This window comes from Cavenderia fasciculata, assembly GCF_000203815.1.
Source record: "Cavenderia fasciculata unplaced genomic scaffold Scf_EU5ZYIE02H8LDV-5, whole genome shotgun sequence".
NCBI classification, from domain to species: Eukaryota; Evosea; class Eumycetozoa; order Acytosteliales; family Cavenderiaceae; genus Cavenderia; species Cavenderia fasciculata.
The window spans coordinates 974,537-997,753 of record NW_004457639.1 but is presented as its reverse complement, the minus strand read 5'-3'; the positions used below and the strand labels follow the sequence as shown (position 1 = coordinate 997,753).

At 33.8% G+C, this 23,217-nt stretch overlaps 7 protein-coding genes across 7 annotated transcripts; 3 read left to right on the top strand and 4 right to left on the bottom strand.

Annotated features, from left to right (window-relative positions):
* Positions 1-39: 39 nt before the first annotated feature.
* Positions 40-7,798, bottom strand: DFA_10214 (uncharacterized protein; the record flags this gene model as incomplete). Its single annotated transcript, XM_004354070.1, has 7 exons — positions 40-1,997; positions 2,035-2,124; positions 2,284-2,545; positions 2,656-4,797; positions 4,863-5,150; positions 5,261-7,402; positions 7,493-7,798. 7 exons carry the CDS (start codon positions 7,796-7,798, stop codon positions 40-42), a joined length of 7,188 nt encoding a protein of 2,395 aa, XP_004354122.1.
* Positions 7,799-9,510: 1,712 nt separating this feature from the next.
* DFA_10213 (uncharacterized protein) lies at positions 9,511-11,664 on the top strand (the record flags this gene model as incomplete). Its single annotated transcript, XM_004354069.1, has 4 exons — positions 9,511-9,788; positions 9,878-9,994; positions 10,084-10,906; positions 10,993-11,664. The coding sequence occupies 4 exons, from the start codon at positions 9,511-9,513 to the stop codon at positions 11,662-11,664; spliced, it is 1,890 nt and encodes a 629-aa protein (XP_004354121.1).
* Positions 11,665-12,095: 431 nt separating this feature from the next.
* Positions 12,096-13,156, bottom strand: DFA_10212 (uncharacterized protein; the record flags this gene model as incomplete). Its single annotated transcript, XM_004354068.1, has 2 exons — positions 12,096-12,419; positions 13,079-13,156. 2 exons carry the CDS (start codon positions 13,154-13,156, stop codon positions 12,096-12,098), a joined length of 402 nt encoding a protein of 133 aa, XP_004354120.1.
* A 352-nt stretch (positions 13,157-13,508) lies between these two features.
* On the bottom strand, positions 13,509-14,889 carry DFA_10211 (uncharacterized protein; the record flags this gene model as incomplete). The annotated part of the gene is made up of 5 exons (XM_004354067.1): positions 13,509-13,658; positions 13,765-13,836; positions 13,967-14,120; positions 14,221-14,481; positions 14,606-14,889. The coding sequence occupies 5 exons, from the start codon at positions 14,887-14,889 to the stop codon at positions 13,509-13,511; spliced, it is 921 nt and encodes a 306-aa protein (XP_004354119.1).
* Positions 14,890-15,108: 219 nt separating this feature from the next.
* DFA_10210 (uncharacterized protein) lies at positions 15,109-15,913 on the bottom strand (the record flags this gene model as incomplete). The annotated part of the gene is made up of 2 exons (XM_004354066.1): positions 15,109-15,814; positions 15,909-15,913. The coding sequence occupies 2 exons, from the start codon at positions 15,911-15,913 to the stop codon at positions 15,109-15,111; spliced, it is 711 nt and encodes a 236-aa protein (XP_004354118.1).
* A 153-nt stretch (positions 15,914-16,066) lies between these two features.
* Positions 16,067-18,175, top strand: DFA_10209 (uncharacterized protein; the record flags this gene model as incomplete). The annotated part of the gene is made up of 1 exon (XM_004354065.1): positions 16,067-18,175. One exon carries the CDS (start codon positions 16,067-16,069, stop codon positions 18,173-18,175), a length of 2,109 nt encoding a protein of 702 aa, XP_004354117.1.
* Positions 18,176-18,255: 80 nt separating this feature from the next.
* Positions 18,256-23,130, top strand: DFA_10208 (uncharacterized protein; the record flags this gene model as incomplete). The annotated part of the gene is made up of 8 exons (XM_004354064.1): positions 18,256-18,263; positions 18,505-18,530; positions 18,676-19,737; positions 19,890-19,933; positions 20,134-21,286; positions 21,460-21,934; positions 22,108-22,178; positions 22,364-23,130. The coding sequence occupies 8 exons, from the start codon at positions 18,256-18,258 to the stop codon at positions 23,128-23,130; spliced, it is 3,606 nt and encodes a 1,201-aa protein (XP_004354116.1).
* Positions 23,131-23,217: the final 87 nt, after the last annotated feature.

The window sequence follows — 23,217 nt, the reverse complement described above, 5'->3', positions numbered from 1 at the left end:
AAGGGAATGGAATAAAAAAAATAAATTTATTTATTTATTTTATTTTACAAGTTTGTTTGGAACAAAAGCAACAGAGGTAGCCAATTTAATAAAATCATCATATTCTTGTTGAGTATAACGACGTACAAATGTGTTGGTATCATCATTATTGTTGTAATAATAACTATCCAAACATTGATTCCAAATTCCAATATATTCGATGGTCAATGGAGGTGGATCATTTGCATCGAGTTGAAGAGGAGGTCCTTCAACTTCCTTGTAAATGTTTGAATGGTTTTGATAGAATCGATATAATCTTTCTAAATGATTAAAGAACTTTTGATCGTATTTAAAATTCTTGAGATGTTTTGATGGTTCGTACAACCAATTTTTAAGGTTTGTACCCAAATATAAGGAACCACTCCAAAGTGCCATAAATTGTTCATCTGTCAAATCTGTTGCATAGTAAAGAATATGGGATCTATGAGGAGATGGAACTAGATCCAAAATGAAATTTGCCATGTTTAGATGGCTATGATCATCGATTGACTTGATGTCACTACCCATAGCCTTTGCTTGTTGTGAATCTTTGTTGATTAAATCAAAATATAATGGAAATAGTATATTCATTAACTGTTTCAATAATTTAGGTGTCACAATATTCAAGTTTATCGATGAATTGTTGATAATCTTCTTTGCAAATTCATAGTGACCTGCATTGACCACTGATAAAAGGAGATTGACTAGTTGGTAGGTGTTGGGTGAGCATAGGGAAAGCACCTTTTTGTAGAGCTTAATGTCTTCAGACATGGCTGCATTATAGAGGTACCAGTAGGAGTATTCCGATCCAAAACTTTGAAGTGTTATTATCTTTTCCAGTAGTGCTGGATCTAGAATCATCAATTGACTCTCACTTCCAAACCGGAAAATAGGTTGACCATAATGTTCATCGAAATCTATCTTGTCGAGTATTCTTTTAACAGCCGATATGAATTGATCGCGTAGTTTGTAATCTTTTAGTGTGTACTTGTGAACCGACTCCATTGGAAATTGACTCCTTCCAGAAAAGTGTTTGGCATATGTGACCAGTCGCTCGATCAAACGATCAGTATCTATGCCACCCATCTCGACGACAGCTGCAACCGACTCTCCTAAATCGAGGGAAATATTTCTACAAAACTTGGAGTTGAGGACATAATCTAGGTGGTCATAGAGACCTTTTCCTGTGTTGGTAGCATGTTGGAGTGTTGCTCGGACGATATCACGGATGCTATAGTTACGATAACCAACGTGAAGAGACAAGAGATCGATATAATGACGCGAGCAAAGTACTGGAGGAAACCTCTTGATTTGTCTGATACCAATTTTAAAAGTACTCTCCAAACTTGCATAGTCCAAGAACAACGAGATAATCTCCTCTGCACAATCAGAGTCCAGTGACGGATCTATATCCCAACCTCCAGCCAATAGCTTGAAATCTGTGGCATCAGTTGTCTCGAGTGATGATATGTATCTTAGATACTCAATATCTGCTCCATCTCTAATCTTGTCCATCAATCCTTGGTCGTCAAGTCCTTGAACCAAGTTATCATACCCATTCGAATACGATAATATAATCTTGTGTATTTCTTTCTTTCTCTCATTGTCTCGAATCGATTTGGAAGAGTATGGTGAAAAGAGTTGTGGAGAACATTCAAAGGGGGTTCTCCCTACGATAAGAGGTTTTGGTTTCATAACAAAGTGCTCAATGACTTTGAGACGGTCTTGGAGAATGGTTGGCAAAACAATATCATCCTCTCCAAATTTGTTAACAGTTTCCACAACATCGGACAGTTCAATCAATTCGATATCTGTCTTTTTCTTGTACAAGTATTTAATCGCTGGTAAATGATCATTCTTTTTAAATAAAGAATGAAGATTTGAAAGATCATATCTCCTGAACAAGTTTCTTATCCCATCGACATCACCAATCAACGATACAGCAGTCTTTGCCATTCTATGTAATAAATGGTTTGAATCTATGAACACATTGTCATCAACCAACAGATTATATACTTTTAAAGATAGATACTCGATTCGGTATTGTTGAAGACGAGTGTATACGATAGTAACCATAGTTTGAATGGTCCGATCTCATTCTTGATTCTATTTAATAGGTATTCCAATACTTGATGATTATGATAGTCAATTGTTGTTGCTATCATTTTAATTAGAATATTTGAAAGAATAAATCTAAATTAGTAACTACACTAGAGAACTCCAAAAGTTGTTATTAACTTACATCATTATTTGCTCAATAAATACCATCAGATGATGCAAACATCAAACTCCAAAGTATATCTATTTGTTTAAAGAATAGATCATTCAAACCATATTGAATATATTCTAGTATTGTATGAAGAGATGATAATCTAACAGCTTCAATACCCAACTGTTTGTGAATAGAACTAACATGATTGAATATCAGTCTTCTAAGATAAGATTGATTCAATATAACTTTGAATAATGATGATGACGATGATGCAACCGTATACGATTCTTGATGATTAGCATCTTCCATTATAATCTATATGTATTTATATTATTATTATTATCTTTTTTTATAAACAGGTTTGAGATGACCTTTTGAAGGATGAAATTTGGTAAAAAAAATATTATTTATTTATTTTATTTTACAAGTTTGCTTGGAACAAAAGCAACAGAGGTAGCCAATTTAATAAAATCATAATATTCCTGTTGAGTATAACGACGTACAAATGTGTTGGTATCATCCCTATTGTTGTAGTAATAACTATCCAAACATTGATTCCAAATTCCAATATATTCGATGGTCAATGGAGGTGGATCATTTGCATCGAGTTGAAGAGGAGGAGATCCTTCAGCTACTTTGTAAATGTTTGAATGGTTTTGATAGAATCGATATAATCTTTCTAAATGATTAAAGAACTTTTGATCGTACTTTAAAAGTTCGAGATGTTTTGATGGTTCGTACAACCAATTTTTAAGGTTGGTACCCAAATATAAAGGACGACTCCAAAGTACCATCAATTGTTCATCTGTCAAATCTGTTGCATAGTAAAGAATATGGGATCTATGAGGAGATGGAACTAGATCCAAAATGACATTTGCCATGTTTTGATGGCTATGATCATCGATTGACTTGATGTCACTACCCATAGCCTTTGATTGTTGTGAATCTTTGTTGATTAAATCAAAATATAATTTAAATAGAATATCCATTGTCTCTTTTAAGGATTGAGGTGTCACATTATTCAAGTTAATCGATGAACTGTTGATTAATTTCTTTGCAAATTCATAGTGACCTGCATTGACCACTGATAAAAGGAGATAGACTAGTTGGTAGGTGTTGGGTGAGCATAGGGAAAGCACCTTTTTGTAGAGCTTAATGTCTGCCGACATGGCTGCATTATAGAGATACCAAGAGTTGTATTCATCATCCAACCTTTGAAGTGTTATAATCTTTTCCAGTAGTGCTGGATCGAGTATCATCAATTGACTCTCACTTCCAAACCGGAAAATGGGTTGACCATAATGCTCATCGAAATCTATCTTGTCGAGTATTCTTTTAACTGCTGATATGAATTGATCACGTCCTTTGTAATCTTGTTGTGTGTACTTGTGAACCGATTTCATTGGGAAATGACACCTTCCTGAAGATCTTTTGGTTAATGTGGCCAGTCGCTCGATCAAACGATCGGTATCGGTACCACCCATCTCGATGACCGCTGCAACCCCTTCTGCTACGTCGAGGTAGAGTTTCTCACAAAACTTGGAGTTGAGGACATAGTCGAGGTGGTCATAGAGATTGTTTCCTGTGGTGGTCGCATGTTGGAGTGCCGATCGGACGATATTACAGGTACCATAGCTAACATAACCAACGTGCAGAGACAAGAGATCGATATAATGACGCGAGCAAAGGACTGGAGGAATCCCCTGGATATGACCGATATTCATTTCAAAAGTACTATCCATACGTGCATGATCCAAGAACAATGAGACAACCTCTTCTGCACATTCAGATTCCAGTGACCGAGATGATAAATAATTTCGTTTAGCCAATTGCTTGAAATGATCTGTAGAGTCTGTGGTTGTCTCGGGCGATGATATGTATCGTAGATACTCAATATCTGTTCCATCTTTAATCTTGTCCATTAATCGTTGGTCGTCAATTCCTTGAATAAAGTCGTCATACCCATTCGAATACAATAATATAATCTTGTGGATTTCTTTCTTTCTCTCATTGTCTCGAATCGATTTGGAAGAGTATGGTGAAAAGAGTTGTGGAGGACATTCAAAGGGGTTTCCCCCTACTAAAAGAGGTTTTGGTTTCATTGACAAGTGCTCGATGACTTTGAGACGGTCTTGGAGAATGGCTGGCAAAACAATATCATCCTCTCCAAATTTGTTAACAGTTTCCACAACATTGAACAGTTCAATCAATTCGATATCTGTCTTTTTCTTGAACTTTTCATCATTGCTAAATAGATAATCGAGGTTTGAAAGATTGTATCTCTTGAACAAGTTTCTTATCCCATCGACATCACCAATCAACGATACAGCAGTCTTTGCCATTCTATGTAATAAATGGTTTGAATCTATGAATACATTATCATCAACCAACAGATTATATACTTTTAAAGATAGATAATCTACTTCAAATTGGTATTCAGAACCAGTGTACACGATCATAACCGTTGTTTGAAATGGTCCCATTTCATTCTTGATTCTATTTAATAGGTATTCCAATACTTGATGATTATGATAGTCAATTGTTGTTGCTATCATTTTAATTAGAATCTTTGAAAGAATAAATCTAAATTAGTAACTACACTAGAGAACTCCAAAAGTTGTTATTAACTTACATCATTATTTGCTCTATAAATACCATCAGATGATGCAAACATCAAACTCCAAAGTATATCTATTTGTTTAAAGAATAGATCATTCAAACCATATTGAATATATTCTAGTATTGTATGAAGAGATGATAATCTAACAGCTTCAATACCCAACTGTTTGTGAATAGAACTAACATGATTGAATATCAGCCTTCTAAGATAAAATTGATTCAATATAACTTTGAATATTGATGATGATGACGATGATGCAACCGTATACGATTCTTGATGATTAGCATCTTCCATTATAATCTATATGTATTTATATTATTATTATTATCTTTTTTTATAAACAGGTTTGAGATGACCTTTTGAAGGATGAAATTTGGTAAAAAAAATATTATTTATTTATTTTATTTTACAAGTTTGTTTGGAACAAAAGCAACAGAGGTAGCCAATTTAATAAAATCATCATATTCTTGTTGAGTATAACGACGTACAAATGTGATGGTATCATCACTATTGTTGTAATAATAACTATCCAAACATTGATTCCATATTCCAATATATTCGATGGTCAATGGAGGTGGATCATTTGCATCGAGTTGAGCAGGAGGAGATCCTTCAACTACTTTGTAAATGTTTGAATGGTTTTGATAGAATCGATATAATCTTTCTAAATGATTAAAGAACTTTTGATCGTACTTTAAATGTTTCAAATGTTTAGATGGTTCGTACAACCAATTTTTCAAGTTTGTACCCAAATATAAAGGACCACTCCAAAGTGCCATCAATTGTTCATCTGTCAAATCTGTTGCATAGTAAAGAATATCTGATCTGTCTTGGGATGGAACTAGATCCAAAATGACATTTGCCATATTTTGATGGCTATGATCTTTGTTGATTAAATCAAAGTATAATGGAAATAGTATATTCATTAACTGTTTCAATAATTTAGGTGTCACATTATTCAAGCTTATCGATGAACTGTTGATTAATTTCTTTGCAAATTCATAGTGACCTGCATTGACCACTAATAAAATGAGATTGACTAGTTGGTAGGTGTTGGGTGAGCATAGGGAAAGCACCTTTTTGTAGAGCTTAATGTCTGCTGACATGGCTGCATTATAGAGGTACCAATAGGAGTATTCATAATCCAACCTTTGAAGTGTTATAATCTTTTCCAAAAGTGACTTATCGAGTATCATCAATTGACTCTCACTTCCAAACCGGAAAATAGGTTGACCATAATGTTCATCGAAATCTATCTTGTCGAGTATTCTTTTAACAGCCGATATGAATTGATCGCGTCCTTGGTAATCGTGTAGTGTGTACTTGTGAACCGACTCCATTGGGAAATGACACTTTCCTGAAGATTGTTTGGCAAATGTGACCAGTCTCTTGATCAAACGATCAGTATCTATGCCACCCATCTCGACGACCGCTGCAACCCCTTCTGCTAAATCGAGGTCGAGTTTTTCACAAAACTTGGAGTTGAGGACATAGTCGAGGTGGTCATAGAGGTTGTTTCCGGCTGTTGTAGCTTGTTGGATAGCCGATCGGAGGATATTACAGGTACCATAGCTAACATAACCAACGTGCAGAGACAAGAGATCGATATAATGACGCGAGCAAAGGACTGGAGGAATCCCCTGGATATGACCGATTCTCATTCCAAAGGTACTATCCATACGTGCGTGATCCAAGAACAATGAGAAAACCTCTTCTACACATTCAGATTCCAGTACCCGAGATGATAAATAACTTTGTTGAGCCAATTGCTTGAAATGGTCAGCGGCGTCAGGCGTCTGTGGTGATGATATGTATCGTAGATACTCAATATCTGTTCCATCACTGATCTTGTCCATCAATCCTTGGTCGTCAAGTCCTTGGGTCAAGTCGTCATGCCCATTCGAATGCAATAATATGATCCTGTGGATTTCTTTCTTTCTTTCATTGTCTCGAATCGATTTGGAAGAGTATGGTGAAAAGAGTTGTGGAGAATATTCAGAGATGATGTTTCTCGTGAGAGGTTTTGGTTTCATGGCAAAGTGCTCCATGACTTTGAGACGGTCTTGGAGAATGGCTGGCAAAACAATATCAACTTGGTTCACTCCACCATTGTTAAAACCCCTCTTCCTTTTATCGGTCATTTTGTTGACAGTAGCCACAACATTACACAGTTCAATCAATTCGATATCTGTCTTTTTCTTGAATAAATCTTTGATTGTTGGTAACTTTTCATCATTGCGAAATAGAAAATCGAGGTTTGAAAGATTGTATCTCTTGAACAAGTTTCTTATCCCATCGACATCACCAATCAAAGATACAGCAGTCTTGGCCATTCTCTGTAATAAATGGCTTGAATCTATGAATACATTGTCATCAACCAACAGATTATATACTTTTAAAGATAGATACTCGATTTGGTATTTAGAACTAGTGTATACGATCATAACCGTTGTTTGAAATGGTCCCATTTCATTCTTGATTCTATTTAATAAGTATTCCAATACTTTATCGTTTTGATAATCAATCGTTTTTACTATCATTTTAGTTAGAATCTTTTTAAGAAAGAAAAAAAAAAAAAAAATCAATAATTCGTTACTGTAACTCCAAAGTGTTTATCATCACATATTCATATTGTTACTTACATCATTATTTGCTCTATAAATACCATCAGATGATGCAAACATCATTCTCCAAAGTGTATCTATTTGTTTAAAGAATAGATCATTCAAACCATATTGAATGTATTCCAACATGGTATGAAGGGATGATAATCTAACAGCTTTAATACCCAACTGTTTGTGAATAGAACTAACATGATTGAATACCAGTCTTCTAATATAAGATTGATTCAATATAGCATTGAATATTGATGATGACGATGATGATATTGGGTTTGTTGATGTTGCTTTACTCTTTTTATTTTCTCTATCATTTTGTACATCATCCATTATCAAATAATTGTAATACTATTCTTTGTAAGGAAATAAAAAGAGGTGACTTCTTTACAAAGTCGCTTCCCTCAACTTGGAAGCTCACAAATAAAAGATGAATTAATTTTTTAATTGAAGTTCACTTGGGTGGCGTATCTCTTACACACCTCACTTTCATTGTATATTATTACAGATAGCATATAATAATAATAGTAGTAGAAGTAGTAGTAATATTAATCATTGAATTTTACGATACCAACTAAATGATATATCAAGACACCAACCTACAAAATAATAATCGAATAATTCAAATGAATGTGTGTATGGTCACATATGAATAAAAGATCTATATAGATAGATCTTTTAATGTACCCTTCAAGTCAACGGTAACAAGGTGGTGGTGGTGTTTATACTCGACTCGAATGCGCATTGTGTCATGTGTGTGTGGTGTGAAAACAAATAATAATAACGGGCGGGAAACACACAACAAGATACATATAATTGTATAAACAACACACACACCACACCACACCCACCATAGTGTAGAATGAAAACAAAAACTCGATTGAAATCATTCAAACGATACTCTAGACATGGATATAGTAATTTCAATGATAATGAACAACATCAACTCTGATTTGGGAGGATCGACAAATTCAATTTAGACTGTCCAACAGTATAACTTTCAAGATTCACTGGATCTTTTTATTATTCCTTTATATCATTTCCTAAAACAAATCAAAACAACAATATAATCCTAACCTAACTTTGGTGTGTGTGTGGTTCAATTCCAAAAGAAAAAAGAGACACAGAGAATAGTAATAGTAAGTGATAGAGAATTTATATTATTCTTTTAATCTTTTAACTTTCTATTTCTTTGTAATTTTTTTTATTTGTTGTAATTTTATTTAAAAAAATAAAAAGAAAAAGGTAACATCTTTAAAAGAAATAATAATAATAATCATATAATATTAAATAATAATAATAATAATATTAAATAATAATCAACAAAAGAGAAGGAGATAATAATTATAATAATATATATATATTTTTAAAACAAATATAATATTTATTTATTATTTAATTATTTCTTTATTATTTTGGAAATCAATTTGTTTTTTTTATTTAATATCATGTTTGGTATTAAAAAGAAAACTATTGGTTTAAATAATCTACTCTTTGGTATTATTTGCCAGACCAATTAAACAACAACAAATAATAATCATTCCATACAACTACTACTAAATTATACCCACACCTCACACTTTTCGAACCTAGATACTATCTATTCCCATTGACCCTCCTCACCCCTACCCCCTCTCATCCCCTATTACCATCCACTCATTGACTGACATCATCATTGTTAGATCTACACAAATAATTGTATTATATTTATAAATATATATTTATATATTTATATTATAATATTATTATTATTTTCAATGTATAGTATTCTTTTAAAAGAATATCTTTTCGTCGATAAAAAATATCACCAACAACTTTATATTTTTATTTATTTATCTCTATATATATTTTTATATAAATATTTCTATATATATTAATACCCAATCCCTTTCATTCATATCCTTTCATTTTTAGAATTCACGCCCATTTCATTCATCCCCACTCATCTTAACCATCTCACATTTAATTATAATTTTAATTATAATATACTATTAATAATTATTGTTTATTTATTTATAATTCTTTATATATATTACTAATAATAAATGGCGATTGAAGAAAAACATGGCTCTCCAGGTCGTGCCTTGGCAGAGGTACCAAATGGAGAAGTTTTAATTCCACATGAAAAAGAAGCAATGTATAATCAAGAGATGGCAAAATACGATAAACAACAACAACTAGAAGAATATACATCCACTCCAACCATCTCTGAAATTTCAATCACTGAAACCATATCGGAATCTGATGAAGCAGAATTTGAAGAAACCGATTTTACTCTCCCACCTCAAATGAAATTTATTATGGGTAATGAACTTTGTGAAAGGTATTGTATCAAACAAATTGGAAGAATAGAAAAGTATTATTATTCAATCAAATCAAATTTATTAATTTAAATATCTCTTTTTTTTTTAGATTTTCATATTATGGTTTAAAAACTATTTTACAAAAGTTTTTAATTGATTTTATGGGTTATAATCGTACAACTGCCACAAATATTAATCATGCATTTAATTTTACTGCTTATGCTTTGTATGTATTAAAAGCGAAAAAAAAAGAAATTAATAATTATTAATTAATATTTATTTATTTATTTATTTTGTTTAATTTTAATTTTTTAGTCCAGTATTGGGAGCATGGTTAGCAGATGAAAAATTGGGAAAGTTTAATACTATTTTATACTTTACTGGTGTGTATGTAATTGGAACATTATTCTTGACATTTGCAGCTGTTCCAGCTATCGTTGGAGAAGGTGCTACCAAATCACCATGGGCATTGACAGTTGCATTGTTACTTATTTCTGTCGGTACTGGAGGTATCAAACCAGTTGTATCAACATTTTGTGGAGACCAAGTAGACATTCGTAGAAAGAAATTGATCCAAAAGATTTTCAACATCTTTTACTGGATGATCAACCTCGGTTCACTCTTTTCAACCCTTTTCATCCCCATTATCCGTGACTATGCTGGTTACTGGGTAGCATTCCTCATTCCTGCCTGTTTGATGGGTGTCGCACTGTTACTCTATACAATTGGTAAAAAGTCCTATGTCAACCGTCCCATGCAAGGAAGTGTGTTTGTGCGAGTATGTAAAGTAGTTGGAAGTGGAATCAAAGAAAAGTTCAGATCCAAGCGTGCTGGCTATGACGACCGTTTCTATGCTGACAGTTGGGTTGATAGAGCCAAGGTATCTCACGACCCTCGATTCGTCGATGCCACCAAAGCAGCACTCCGTGTATGTCTTGTATTCGTTCCCATGCCCATTTTCTGGGCATTGTACACTCAAACCTCCACCATTTGGGTCGACAGTGGTGAGAGAATGAATACCAGATTTGGATCAGTCAACATTAGTGCCGATATGATGCAAGCTGTCAATCCATTACTCATCCTCATTCTAGTACCATTTTTCGAATATTGCATTTATCGTCCAATTGCTAAAACTAGAGTATGTAACATTAATAATAATAATAGTATTATAGGTATTTTATGTTTTGATATTAATTTTCTTTTTCTTTTTCTTTTTTCATTTAGTTTAACTTTTCACAACTTAGACGTATGGTAGTTGGAATGTGGTTATGTGTGATTGCATTTTTAGTTGCTATGATTGTTGAAATGAAGATTCAAGATGAAGGTAATGGAAAAGTATCGATTGGATGGCAAGTGATTCAATACTTTATTTTGACGTGTGCTGAAATCCTTGTATCTATTTCATCGATGGAATTTGCCTATGCACAAGCACCAGCATCAATGAAGAGTATGGTTATGGCTGTATCTTTGCTATCTACCTCTGTTGGACAGATCTTTGTCATTTTCGTCGTCAGTTTAATCAAGATATCCGATTGGAAGATTTACCTCTTGTTTGCCTGTTTAATGGCTGGATTCAACTTTTTCTTTATGTGGATTGCCTATATCTACAAACCAATCGACCCACGTCTCCTCCACTACATGGAAAGTGCATCATCGATGGGAAGTACCATGGACGAATCTGAAATTAGAGAAATCCGTGAACTTGACAACATGCCATCCGACATTTCAAGTAACATCAACAATGACATCCCAATGAAACAAAAACGTGTATCTACCAATATGATGAATGAAGACATTATCACCAATGACTCGTCTCCATCTCAAACCACTGTAGTTGGTGACACTGTTAACAGTAGTAGTAATAGTCCAAGAGATATACTTAAAAAGTCCAATTAATCAAAATTGTATTAAAAAAAATAATTTATCCAACCAACCAATTTCAAACAATTAATATTATTAATTAAAAATGATATTTTGTATAGCCGACTCACCCATCAAACCTTGGTCAATTGACAAAGAACTCCCTCTCTCCCTCTCTTCTTTCCTCCCCTTTCAATTATTATAATCTAAAAAAAATAATAAACTATACTTTTGTAAATATATAAAACAACATAGAATTTATTTATTTGTAATTTAAGTTGGAGCTAAAAGTATTAATAAGATTTTTTTTTCTCGAGATCTTTTCCTCTCTTTTCTTACATCTATTCTTGTCAGATTAAACTTTTCTCTCTCATGCAAACTAGTTAGGTTAATAATTAATATTAATCGGGTTGTAGTTATATTATTTATTTATTCAATTTTTCTTCATTTTTTTTTTTTAATTCAAATTAAGAACTATATCTTTCAAAAATTGTTACCAAAGGATCGATGAGTCTTGGATAGTTGGCAGATGTATCAAAAGTGACTCCAACCTTTTTCTCTTCTGCTGAAATGACATATCGGTAGGAATTGATGGATGGCAACTGTGCAACATATTTAGGATCCATGGTTTTGAATTGATCACTGTCGGTCACATTATTAAGGATCTTTAAATCGTCGTTGGTCAATTTACCTCTGGCATTGTCCTCATTAAAATAAAAACCTGTTGATAAATCAATTTGTAGGCTTCTATATTCATTATTAATGCCTCCACTTCTAGTCATTACAAATCCCTACAAAAATAGAATTAATTGAACAATAATAATATGAATATGAATATTTTCCACGTCCTATAATTTTCAGATAGTGCTCTGGCTCTTTTTCCCATCCATCCACGATGGTCTATTTCTTCTTACGAGTGACAAACATGACAAAGATAACAATGAAATGAAAATTAAAATAAAATATCGATGAATAAACATGATGACGGTTATGATTTAAGTAGTAGTTGTTGGAATTGTATATAAAGTACTGTTCTGTTTGTTGTTTTTGCTAAATGATTATTTTTAAAAATAGAGTTGGTATTTATATATTTAAAAAAAAAAATGGTTGAGTTTCTATTTATACTTTGTGTTGATTATGGAATGGTTGGGAGGGAGGGTGGAAGATATTGAAACGAACCGGTTGGGGTCTGATTCTCTCTCTCTCTGTCGTTGGTGGGGTTGCAAACTGACTCGTCGTCGTATATTAAAGAGATTTATAATTAAAAAATATAGAAGTTAAAATTCGTGAATCAACTTACCAATCTCTTTCCTCAACAGTTCATACCACCACACGCATCCTGCCAGTTTTTTGTTCCACCAAAAGGCAGGAGAGAGAATTGGAATTGTCCATTCGAGAAGAATCGAAACGATGAGAGATTGAGAGAGAGAGTAATAGTCGTCGAACGTACCACCACCACCACCTCCATACTACCAGTATCCACCAATTTGTAATAACTTTTTTGTGATATCATGATTACAATTATCATAATTTATGATAAATATCGACGATTGTTCTCTTTTGGAAAGAGGAAAAGGGAGTATCCAACCATATATCATTGTTGTTATCGCGCAAGAGGTACTATCATATCTTTTCAGTAGGTAGGTAGTTGCATCTAAAAGTCTGTATAAAATTACTAATTATTTCATGAAACATATTATTAGTAGCAATGTAGTATAGTATTGATAGTATTATCAATGTAACATATTATATCAATATTATTCCTATCAATACTCTTTTTTGTACAAGTATTGTTCCTCCTTTAAACAATCGCTTCCCCATTTTCCTTTTTTCTCCCACCCATATTTTTTTTTCCAACCACGATTCCATTGGAGTTCAACTCAATCGCATGTTGAATGTGTGGTAGTAGCAGTAGTAGTAGAAGTAGTAGTAGTAGAGGGGTGGGTGTTATTGGAATATTTTGATTTTTTTTGTATGATATACGAAATATATAAATCGATAATATCTATCTTATTTAGATTAGATATTAACTATAAAAAAAATGATATCATTATCATTTATTATTATTATTACTGTACTAAAATAAAATAAAATAAATAAATATAAATCTCTTCTTTTTTTGATTATTATAATTACATTGTTGTTTTTGTTGTTCAAAAAGTGTGGAGGATTAGGATCGTTTGCAAATTGAAAATGTATTCTTCCATTCTTAATTAAAATATAAGGACGTCTTTATATTTTCGTGTGGATTGGTAATTATTATTGATTGAGTTGATTGACTGATCGATTGATTATTGATTGACATTTATGTTGCCTCTTTAATTTAATTGGTATTCACAAAATTGTATAAAGCATATTGATTATTTAAAACAGTTCCATAATTGCCAACATCACCAACACCAACACTTGGTGAAATATAGGTATGATCTGGAATACTTAATTCTTCAAATACAGCTGTCATGTTATCATATTGATCCCATGCCAATGTAATACTAGAAAAGAAAAAGGAAAAAGAAAAAAGAAAAGTGTCAAAGATAAATTATATGATTGTTTGTGTATCTATCTATCTATCCATCCTATCTATCTACATACTGTGGTTGAAATTGAGAGAATACATTGGGAGAACCATATTTCTCAATCATATCAATCTTTAATGTACGAAGTGGCTCTGGTAGTTGTAATACCCAATCTGGGATTGGTTGATTTGGTACAATGTATTGATAGGTAGTATTGACAACGAGATCAGACATGTACTGTAGACAATCGTTATTCTCGACATACCACATTGCATATTGTCCCTGAACAACTATTTGATTGAGTAATATTTCACAATCATTTGCCTTTTCAGATAAACTATAAAGAATTGATTTAAGGCTAATAGAAACAAAATATATTGATAGATCAGTTAATAACAATACATTCTCCCTTTCTTTTCCTTGTTGTTGTTGTTGTTCTTTTTATAAGTTTGCACACTTACTCTTGTTGAATAAAAGATATAGAGTTGTTATCAAAATCGGTAAGATAAAGTGTAATGTGAGGTAAAGAGGTGTTACCAAGATCAATTTGATCGTTGGGTGCCAATGATCTGATTTGTTTGTTGTAACCAACGACCAAGTCGAATGTATTGTTGTCAAGCGACAAGTGGATGTCTAGCGAAATCGCATTGACTGCATTCAACATTGGACCATTGTTGTGGTTGACAATGAAACTAATAGCTATCAAAACTATACTATTGAATAATAAATAGACTACTCTATTCATTCTTTCTTTCTATATCTATCTAATCTATCTATCTAATCTGCATACTTTTTACTGAGGTTGTCTCGTTTTGTCCAAAAAAAAAAAAAAGTTAACAATTAATTGCTTTGTTTCTTAGATAGATAGTAAGATAGATACAAGAAACATGATGAAAAAAATAGTGATGTGACTTGGGTATACTTTACACAGTGCACATAATAATTTATTAACATATTGAATTATCTAATTATTGCAATAAGACTTGAAAAATTGGCCACCATTTTCTTTTTGGAGGAAATCTAATAATAACTTGCAGTAGTTATTTGTTTCTTTGAAGCGTGGTAATGATGTTGGGTATATTTCATCAACAAGAATACATAATTGTTCATGTGTTATAGAACTAAATTGATCTGAAGATGGGTGCGCCAATACTAATCTTAATTCTTTCAGTCTCTTGATAGTTCTCACCAATGCAGGGTCATTGAAGAATGGGTATTTAGAAACTAGTGAACTCCATTCTTTGGCCATATCTTCTTTCATATGGGTAAACTTGGGTCTGAAATTCTTTGTGAATTTGAATGATCTGTATACTGTGCTTTCGACTTGGAAAGCGAGTTCTCCTAATACTAAAGAGTCATTGTTGTCTTTGATGTTGATTTGAGCTTTCAACTGTTGTATTATTGTTTTTAATTGTTCAATCTCTTTTTCATATTTTCCACATTTCTCATCAAGTAACGAATAGGTCTCCTTGAGGTTGTTGATCACTCCTTTCTGTTCTTCTATCTCGCGTTGCTGGTCTTCTATCTTTTCGTTCAATCCATCTATCTCGGATTGTTGTCCAACTACCTTGTCATTCACTCCATCTATCTTCTTCTCTATACCCCTGCACGCTTTCAATTGTCGCACTTGGTTCACCAAATTGTCTCTCTCTCTCTTTGTAACTTTTGTGCTTTAATTTGGAGTTTTTCTAATTTAGAAGGATTATCCATTGAAGGAGTTGAAATAGATTGGTGTTGTCTGATCTTGTAATTAGTTTTAAAGACAACATAATGATAGAATATTAAAAATGGTTGGAGGAAAAAAAATTGAAGAAGGGAGGAAAGTGGGTGACAACAATTATTTCTTTTTTGTTGTTCTTTGTCATTGTGAAATATAATATTATTTATAAAAAGATAAAGCACAAACATATATCCATTATATAATGCAACAAGAAGGAGAAGATTATATCAACAACAACAAGATACCAACTATAGTATTATTAAATATAATCAATCATGTAGATGATAATGTAGATTTGGTGTGTCTGTTGTTAACTTGTAAAAGATTGTTCAATTTGACTCTATTCAACAACAACAGTAACAACAATAATGAACATCAACAACAACAACACAACAACAACAACAGTCTATCATTTAAACACATTGAATACAATCCACAAAAATCAGTCGTCTTTAACAACATCAATGCATTCTACTCTGAGAAATGTTATCATCTTGGCTCATTCAAGAGGATGTTTACAAACTCATTCCAAGATACTTTGATCATACCATCAACAACAACAACAACAAACAAAGATAATAATAATAATAATAATAATAATAATAATAATAATAATAATCAAAATAATAATCAAAATATTACAAAAGTAATGGTATTAGAAGAAATAACAAGTGATAAACACGATCAATTACTATCAACTATACCAACATCTACCACTTCATTAACCCTCTGTCGACCACTCAATGAACCTTTGCCAACCAACTTTTTTCCTCACCATCTCAATCACCTGTCGATCAACTATCGAACCGTTCCAGAGACGTTTGTTGTTGGTTTACCCGATTCACTAAAGTCGCTGACCATGATGATATCAAGTACTGTCGAGTTTGAAGATGACTCTTTTATCAAACTACCGGTTGGTATTGAAAAGCTAGACTTGGACGGTTACTATCCTCTATCACCACAATCCCTCGGACTCGACAAACTGACATCTCTCAATTGGATGCGGTCGTGCACTATTGATGAGGTAGATGCCAGCAACACTACTCTACCAAGTAGTTTAAAGTATCTAGAGATTCAGTTTGAACAAGTAAGGTCACCTACCTATTTTCAGCCACTTGTGAACTTGGTTCATCTCGATCTTGTCATGGTCGATTTGACAGAGTCGGATGTGCTGTATCTCGACAGTCTCGTTTCACTCGAGACGTTTATACTCTGTGTACCCGGTGCATATGATGGTATTGACGCATCACAGATTCGACTTGCTCCAAACCTCAAGACATTTGAGCAATCCGAGTCGGTTGGACCCATCACTAATCTAACCATCGATTTCTTCCCAATAACCCTAACATCACTGGATATGAACTTTGGTCAAGACGATTATATTAATTTGGGAGAGTCGTTGGCAACACGTACACCACACCTTACACTGCTGTCGATCCATTCAACACACTCGGATATTCCAGTGTCGTTCATTCCACCGTCTGTCAAGACACTTAAAATCCAAGCTATTTGGCCATCGTCGAAAATCAAGTGTCTTGTTCCAGACACTGTAGAATCTCTAGTACTATCATGCTACGATTTACAACTCATCAATACACTCCCAAACTCTATTCAAAAACTTGTACTCAATGATATTACGTGTAAGGGTCAAAGTGAGGAAGAGGAGAATATATATGACACCATCATTCATACTCCAATCACTCTACCAAATGGTTTACAAGAGTTTAGATGGTTACATAAATACGGTCTTTTGGAATCACCTCCTCTTCAATTTATATATCCCACCACCAACAACAACAACAATAACAACAACAGCCTACAACATATTGATTATGGTAGACTGTTACACCACCCATCAATAGATAAGACTATCCCAACATCAGTCACAGAATTCAAATACCTCGTTTCTAAAACCAGTTCAGTCACAGAGGGACCATCCATTCTTACCAAAGTTCATTCGATTGTCAATGACCAAGGTTTTATATTCCCTCCAACTCTTTCAAAACTGACGGTCAATGTTAGTCTTGAAAACTACGATGTTTGGATATTTCAATTAAACTATCTTATCAATCAAACAAATGTGCAAGAACTCTTCTTCACAGAGTTTAATTATACAGTTTCAATTCGTCGATTGGAAGAAAATAGAAATGTATTAATACTTGGTCAATCTCTATATGGTGGAATCATTCATCAACAACAAACAAATGATGGTCTAGAACAACCAATTTATCTTTGTTTCCCAAGTCCATTGGAAGGTAATATACCTCCAAAACTAAAATTTAGTCTTCCTCTTACTCTTCCTTCCAACTAAATAAACCCTTAAAGTCACTCACTCCAACGTTTACCTTCTTGTACAATAATTTATTACTACTACTCTCAAGAATGAACAATATGAACAAGTATTAGTAGAACTCAAAATGGTATAACAACCTAACGATTGATACATGTCAAAAAAAAAGAAAATAAATAAAAGCTCAAATACTTCTTGTATTGTGTCATCACCCCAACACGAACAAACAAATATCTATCTATTAGTTAGTGAATTTCCAAGTTAACAACATGTAGAAGATGCTAACACACATACATATTTAATCAAGTCATGTCAACACTTGTTCAATCAATCAATCTTTAAAACTATAGTAGAACTACTATACAAATAAAGAAAGGTATGTATTATTTGTTAAAGTTAAGGTGTGTATTAAGATTGTATAACCTTTGTATTAACCTTTGTTTATTTACTTTTTAATTTTGTGTAACGTAGGATTATATATATATTTATAGGATGGAAGGATTAATGTACCACATCTCAAGAGGTATTAGATCCTCAACCAATCGTGTTGAGTGATAGTGTTACTGGTGCTTCGTATGGTGTTTACGAGTCACAACGATTAAATACTCAAAGAGCAACTGACAATCAATTTAGTTTGCTTATCTCTCCAATCATGTGTATTCAACAAATCAACAAACTACAAGTTAGAGGGAATGTAAGATACGATGTTCGTTTCACTGCCTACACTCAAGAGATGAGACAAGTCGCTGCTAATTGGATGGCCAACAAGTACTCTACTTACTCTAATGCAGCAGGCAATGCTTTGAGATTGAGCACTCACAATGTCTCTTATTTGACATTCCGATCGATTCGTTACTCGGTACCATCATTTCCAGAGGCTGTGTTTGATTATGGACAAGATGCTTTACAGAATAGACTCAATCAAGATAATGTAATCTCATTCACACTTGCTCCCAATATCGCTGCCGAGTTGGACCAAGTGATTGCTCAAAATGCATTTTCATTAAGAGCATCAATATCTATTTCGCCATCACAACAATCAGCTGTTGATGTTCAAATTTCATCTAGTTCTGGTGTAGAACCAATCGATCCAATTGGTAGAATTATTATGTGGTATTTCTCACCAACCAACATTCCATCCAATCATTTGGTATGTGACGGTAGTGAAATCACCAATTTAACAAGATACCAAAAGTTGGTCGATTTACTTGGACGTGACGCCAATGGAAGAGTATTCCTACCAGATTTACGTGGTCGTACTGTTATTGGTAGTGGTCAATCTACTGGTCTATCAAACTATTCTCTTGGACAAACAGGTGGTGTCGAACAAGTCACTCTTACCAGAGACCAAATGCCAGCACACAACCACGGTGGTGTTACAGGTGCTGGAAATAAAGCAAAGTACATTGTTGTATATCAAGCTGGAACCAGTAATTGTCATTGGCATGTTAATGGGTGGGCAGGAGGAGCACCAAACCATATGAGAGGTGTCGTTGACGGCAGACCAAACTCAATTGCCGACGCTGAAGGAGACATCAATTACCCATTATCACATCATACTCACAACATCACCTCTGATGGTGGTAATCAACCTCACACCAACATGCAACCATACATTGCTTTACATTATATCATTAAAGCCGAATAATTAAATAATTAAATAAATAAATAAATCAATTATTTTTAAAGGTCAACCAAACTTAAATTTTGACCACTCATGTCTTTTAGTCTTGAGAAGGAGAAAAGAACGACATTCTACTTTGCGTCAGCCCCCGATATGTACAAACAGATATCTATCTATTTAGAATTGAAAATATAAGATAACATGTAGTTGTAGTTGCTATCAAGTCATGTCAACTTGTTCAATTAAACTATACAAATAAAGAAAGGTATGTTATTTGTCCTTTGTTTAAATACTATCTATCTCTTTTTGTTAGATACTAATCCTTGTACTTTGTATTTATTATTTATTAGTCAAGATGGTACCACAAGAGGTATTAGATTCTCAACCCACAGAGTTGTTTGATAGTGTAACAGGTGCATCGTTTGGTGTTTACGAATCACAACGATTAAATACTCAGAGAGCAACTGACAATCAATTTAGTTTGCTTAGAGCTGTCATCTCTCCAATACTTTGTATTCAACAAATCAACAAACTACAAGTTAGAGGGAATGTAAGATACGATGTTCGTTTCACTGCCTACACTCAAGAGATGAAACAACTAGCTGCTAATTGGTTAGCCAACAAGTATTCTACTTACTCTCAACAACAACAAAAACAACAACAACAGCAACAAGAACAACAACAAGGAGGCAATGCTTTGCGTTTGAACGTTGACAACATATCAAATCTGGTATTCCGATCGATTCGTTTCGCTATTCCATCATTTCCAGAGGCTGTATTTGATTTTGGGCAAGATGCATGGCAGACTAGACTCAATCAAGATAATGTAATCTCATTTACACTAGCTGCCAATATCGCTGTAGAGTTGGACCAAGTGATCGCTCAAAATGCATTTTCAATGAGAGCATCGTTATCCATCACACCTCCAGCCTCATCAATACCATCACAATCGGTTGCCGATGTTCAAATTTCATCTAGTATTGGGACAACAACAACAATCATCAATGATCCAATTGGTAAGATTAGTATGTGGTCTTTGTCATTGGACGTCATTCCATCAAATTACTTGGTTTGTGATGGCCGTGAAATTACAAACCAACCAAGATACAAAAAGTTGGCTGATTTACTTGGTCCAGATACAACCAATGGAAGAGTATTCCTACCAGATTTACGTGGTCGTACCGTAATTGGTAGTGGAAGTGGTCAATCTACCGGTCTATCAAACTATTCTCTTGGACAAACAGGTGGTGTCGAACAAGTCACTCTTACCAGAGATCAAATGCCAGCTCACAACCACGGTGGTGTTACAGGTGCTGGAAATAAAATCAAATACATTGTTGTACATCACCAAGGAAATAATAATTGCCATTGGCATGTTAATGGATGGGATGGAGGTGCACATCATGCAGTAGGACAGATCGACAACCGACCAAACTCAATTGCCGACCCTGGAGGAGATACTAAATACCCAATGTCTCATCACACGCACAACATCGCCTCTGATGGTGGTAATCAACCTCTCACCAACATGCAACCATACATTGCATTACACTATATAATCAAAGCTGAATAATTAAATAAATCAATATTTACGGATCACACCGATTAAATACTCAGAGAGCAAATGATGGTCAGTTTAGTTTGCTTAGACCATACATATCCCCAATCATATGTATCCAAGACATCAACAAGGTTGGTACAAGATACTGTATTAAATTCACTGCCTACACGCAAGAGATGCAACAAATAGCTGCTGATTGGTTGGCCTACAAGTATTCGTCTACTTACTCTCAACAACAACAACAACAAGGAAATGATTTGAAATTAATTTGTGTTGACAACATATCAAATCTTCCATTCCAATCGATTCGTTACTCTATTCCATCAACACCAGAGGCTGTATTTGATTATGGACAAGACACGAAAAGTCTCAAGAATCAAGATAATATAATCTCATTCCTACTCTTTCATTATACAGAGTTGGATTTGTTGATTGCCCAGAATGCATTTTCAATGAAGGCATCATTATCCATTAAACCATCATCACAAAAAGAAGAAGAAGAAGAAGTTATTGACATCCAAATTACATCGGGTACACCAAGCTTGGGATGTTGTGCGACAAAAACCGTGTCAATGGATATACCACTCTACAAAGTGTGAGTGCAACAATGACCTTCAGGCCAAAGGAGAATAATACTCAATACCTCACAATGAGACTCTCATCTCTTCACATGTGATTTTTGTTTTACATCACAACATGCAACCATACATTGCTCTACACTATATAATCAAAGCTGAATAATTAATTAATTAATTAATTAAATAAAAGGTCAACCCTTGTTGTGACCAATAATATATTAAATCAAAATAATTCAGCCTCCGATCTTCGAGTCCAAACTTGCATAAAGTTATTTTTTTTTAACTTTAAATCGAGAGGGCTCGTTTCGAAAAGCCTCACTCCTTTTTTCACTTTGTTGATCTTTCAATTTCATTCTCAACAATATCAATAAAGGTTTTTACATATTTATATATATTTATATATTTATATATGGTCCGCCCAATAATTAATTATCAACAACATTCAGCAGCAGCAGCAGCAGCAGCGGCAGCAGAAATAGTACCAGATGGGGATCAAGGACCAGCTCCAGCAGTTCAAAACCCAGCCATTGTAGTTGAAAAGCAAGACAAGAAATACGATAGATTGATTCAACTCAATTTAATCTTTCTTTCTTTTATTACATTGTTGGTCTCTTTTATTGCATACAAGCATTTAAACGGCCCAGTCATACAAACTCAACCAATTGGAACTATTGAACAATGGTATTTCTCATTGGCAGATGTACCATCCAATTATTTGGTGTGCAATGGTACTGAAATCATTGACAACGTCCGTTACAAAGACCTTGTCATTTTATTGGGAAAGGATGCCAATGGTAGATCTTTCCTACCTGATTTACGTGGTCGTGCCATCATTGGTTCAGGAAAAGGAAATGGGTTGTCAAACTACAATCACCGTCAAACTGGAGGAGAGGAACAGGTCACTCTCACAAAAGATCAAATGCCAGAACATAATCATGGTGGTGTCACTGGACCTGGAAACAAAGCAAAGTACATTGTTGTACACCAAGCTGGAACTTCCAACGACGCCTACCACGTCAATGGATGGGCAGGTGGGCCAAACCATATGAGAGGAGCCGTCGACAACCGACCCAACTCTATTTCCGATCCAGAAGGAGACACTCAATACCCAGGATCCATTCACACACATAATATTAAAAATGATGGTAAAAATCAACCACATAACAACATGCAACCATATATTGCTTTACACTATATCATCAAAGCTCAATAAATAAATAAATAATTAAATAAACAAATAATATGAAAAGTATAAATGTTTAATTTATTTAAATTTTAAAATAAATAATATAAATAATAA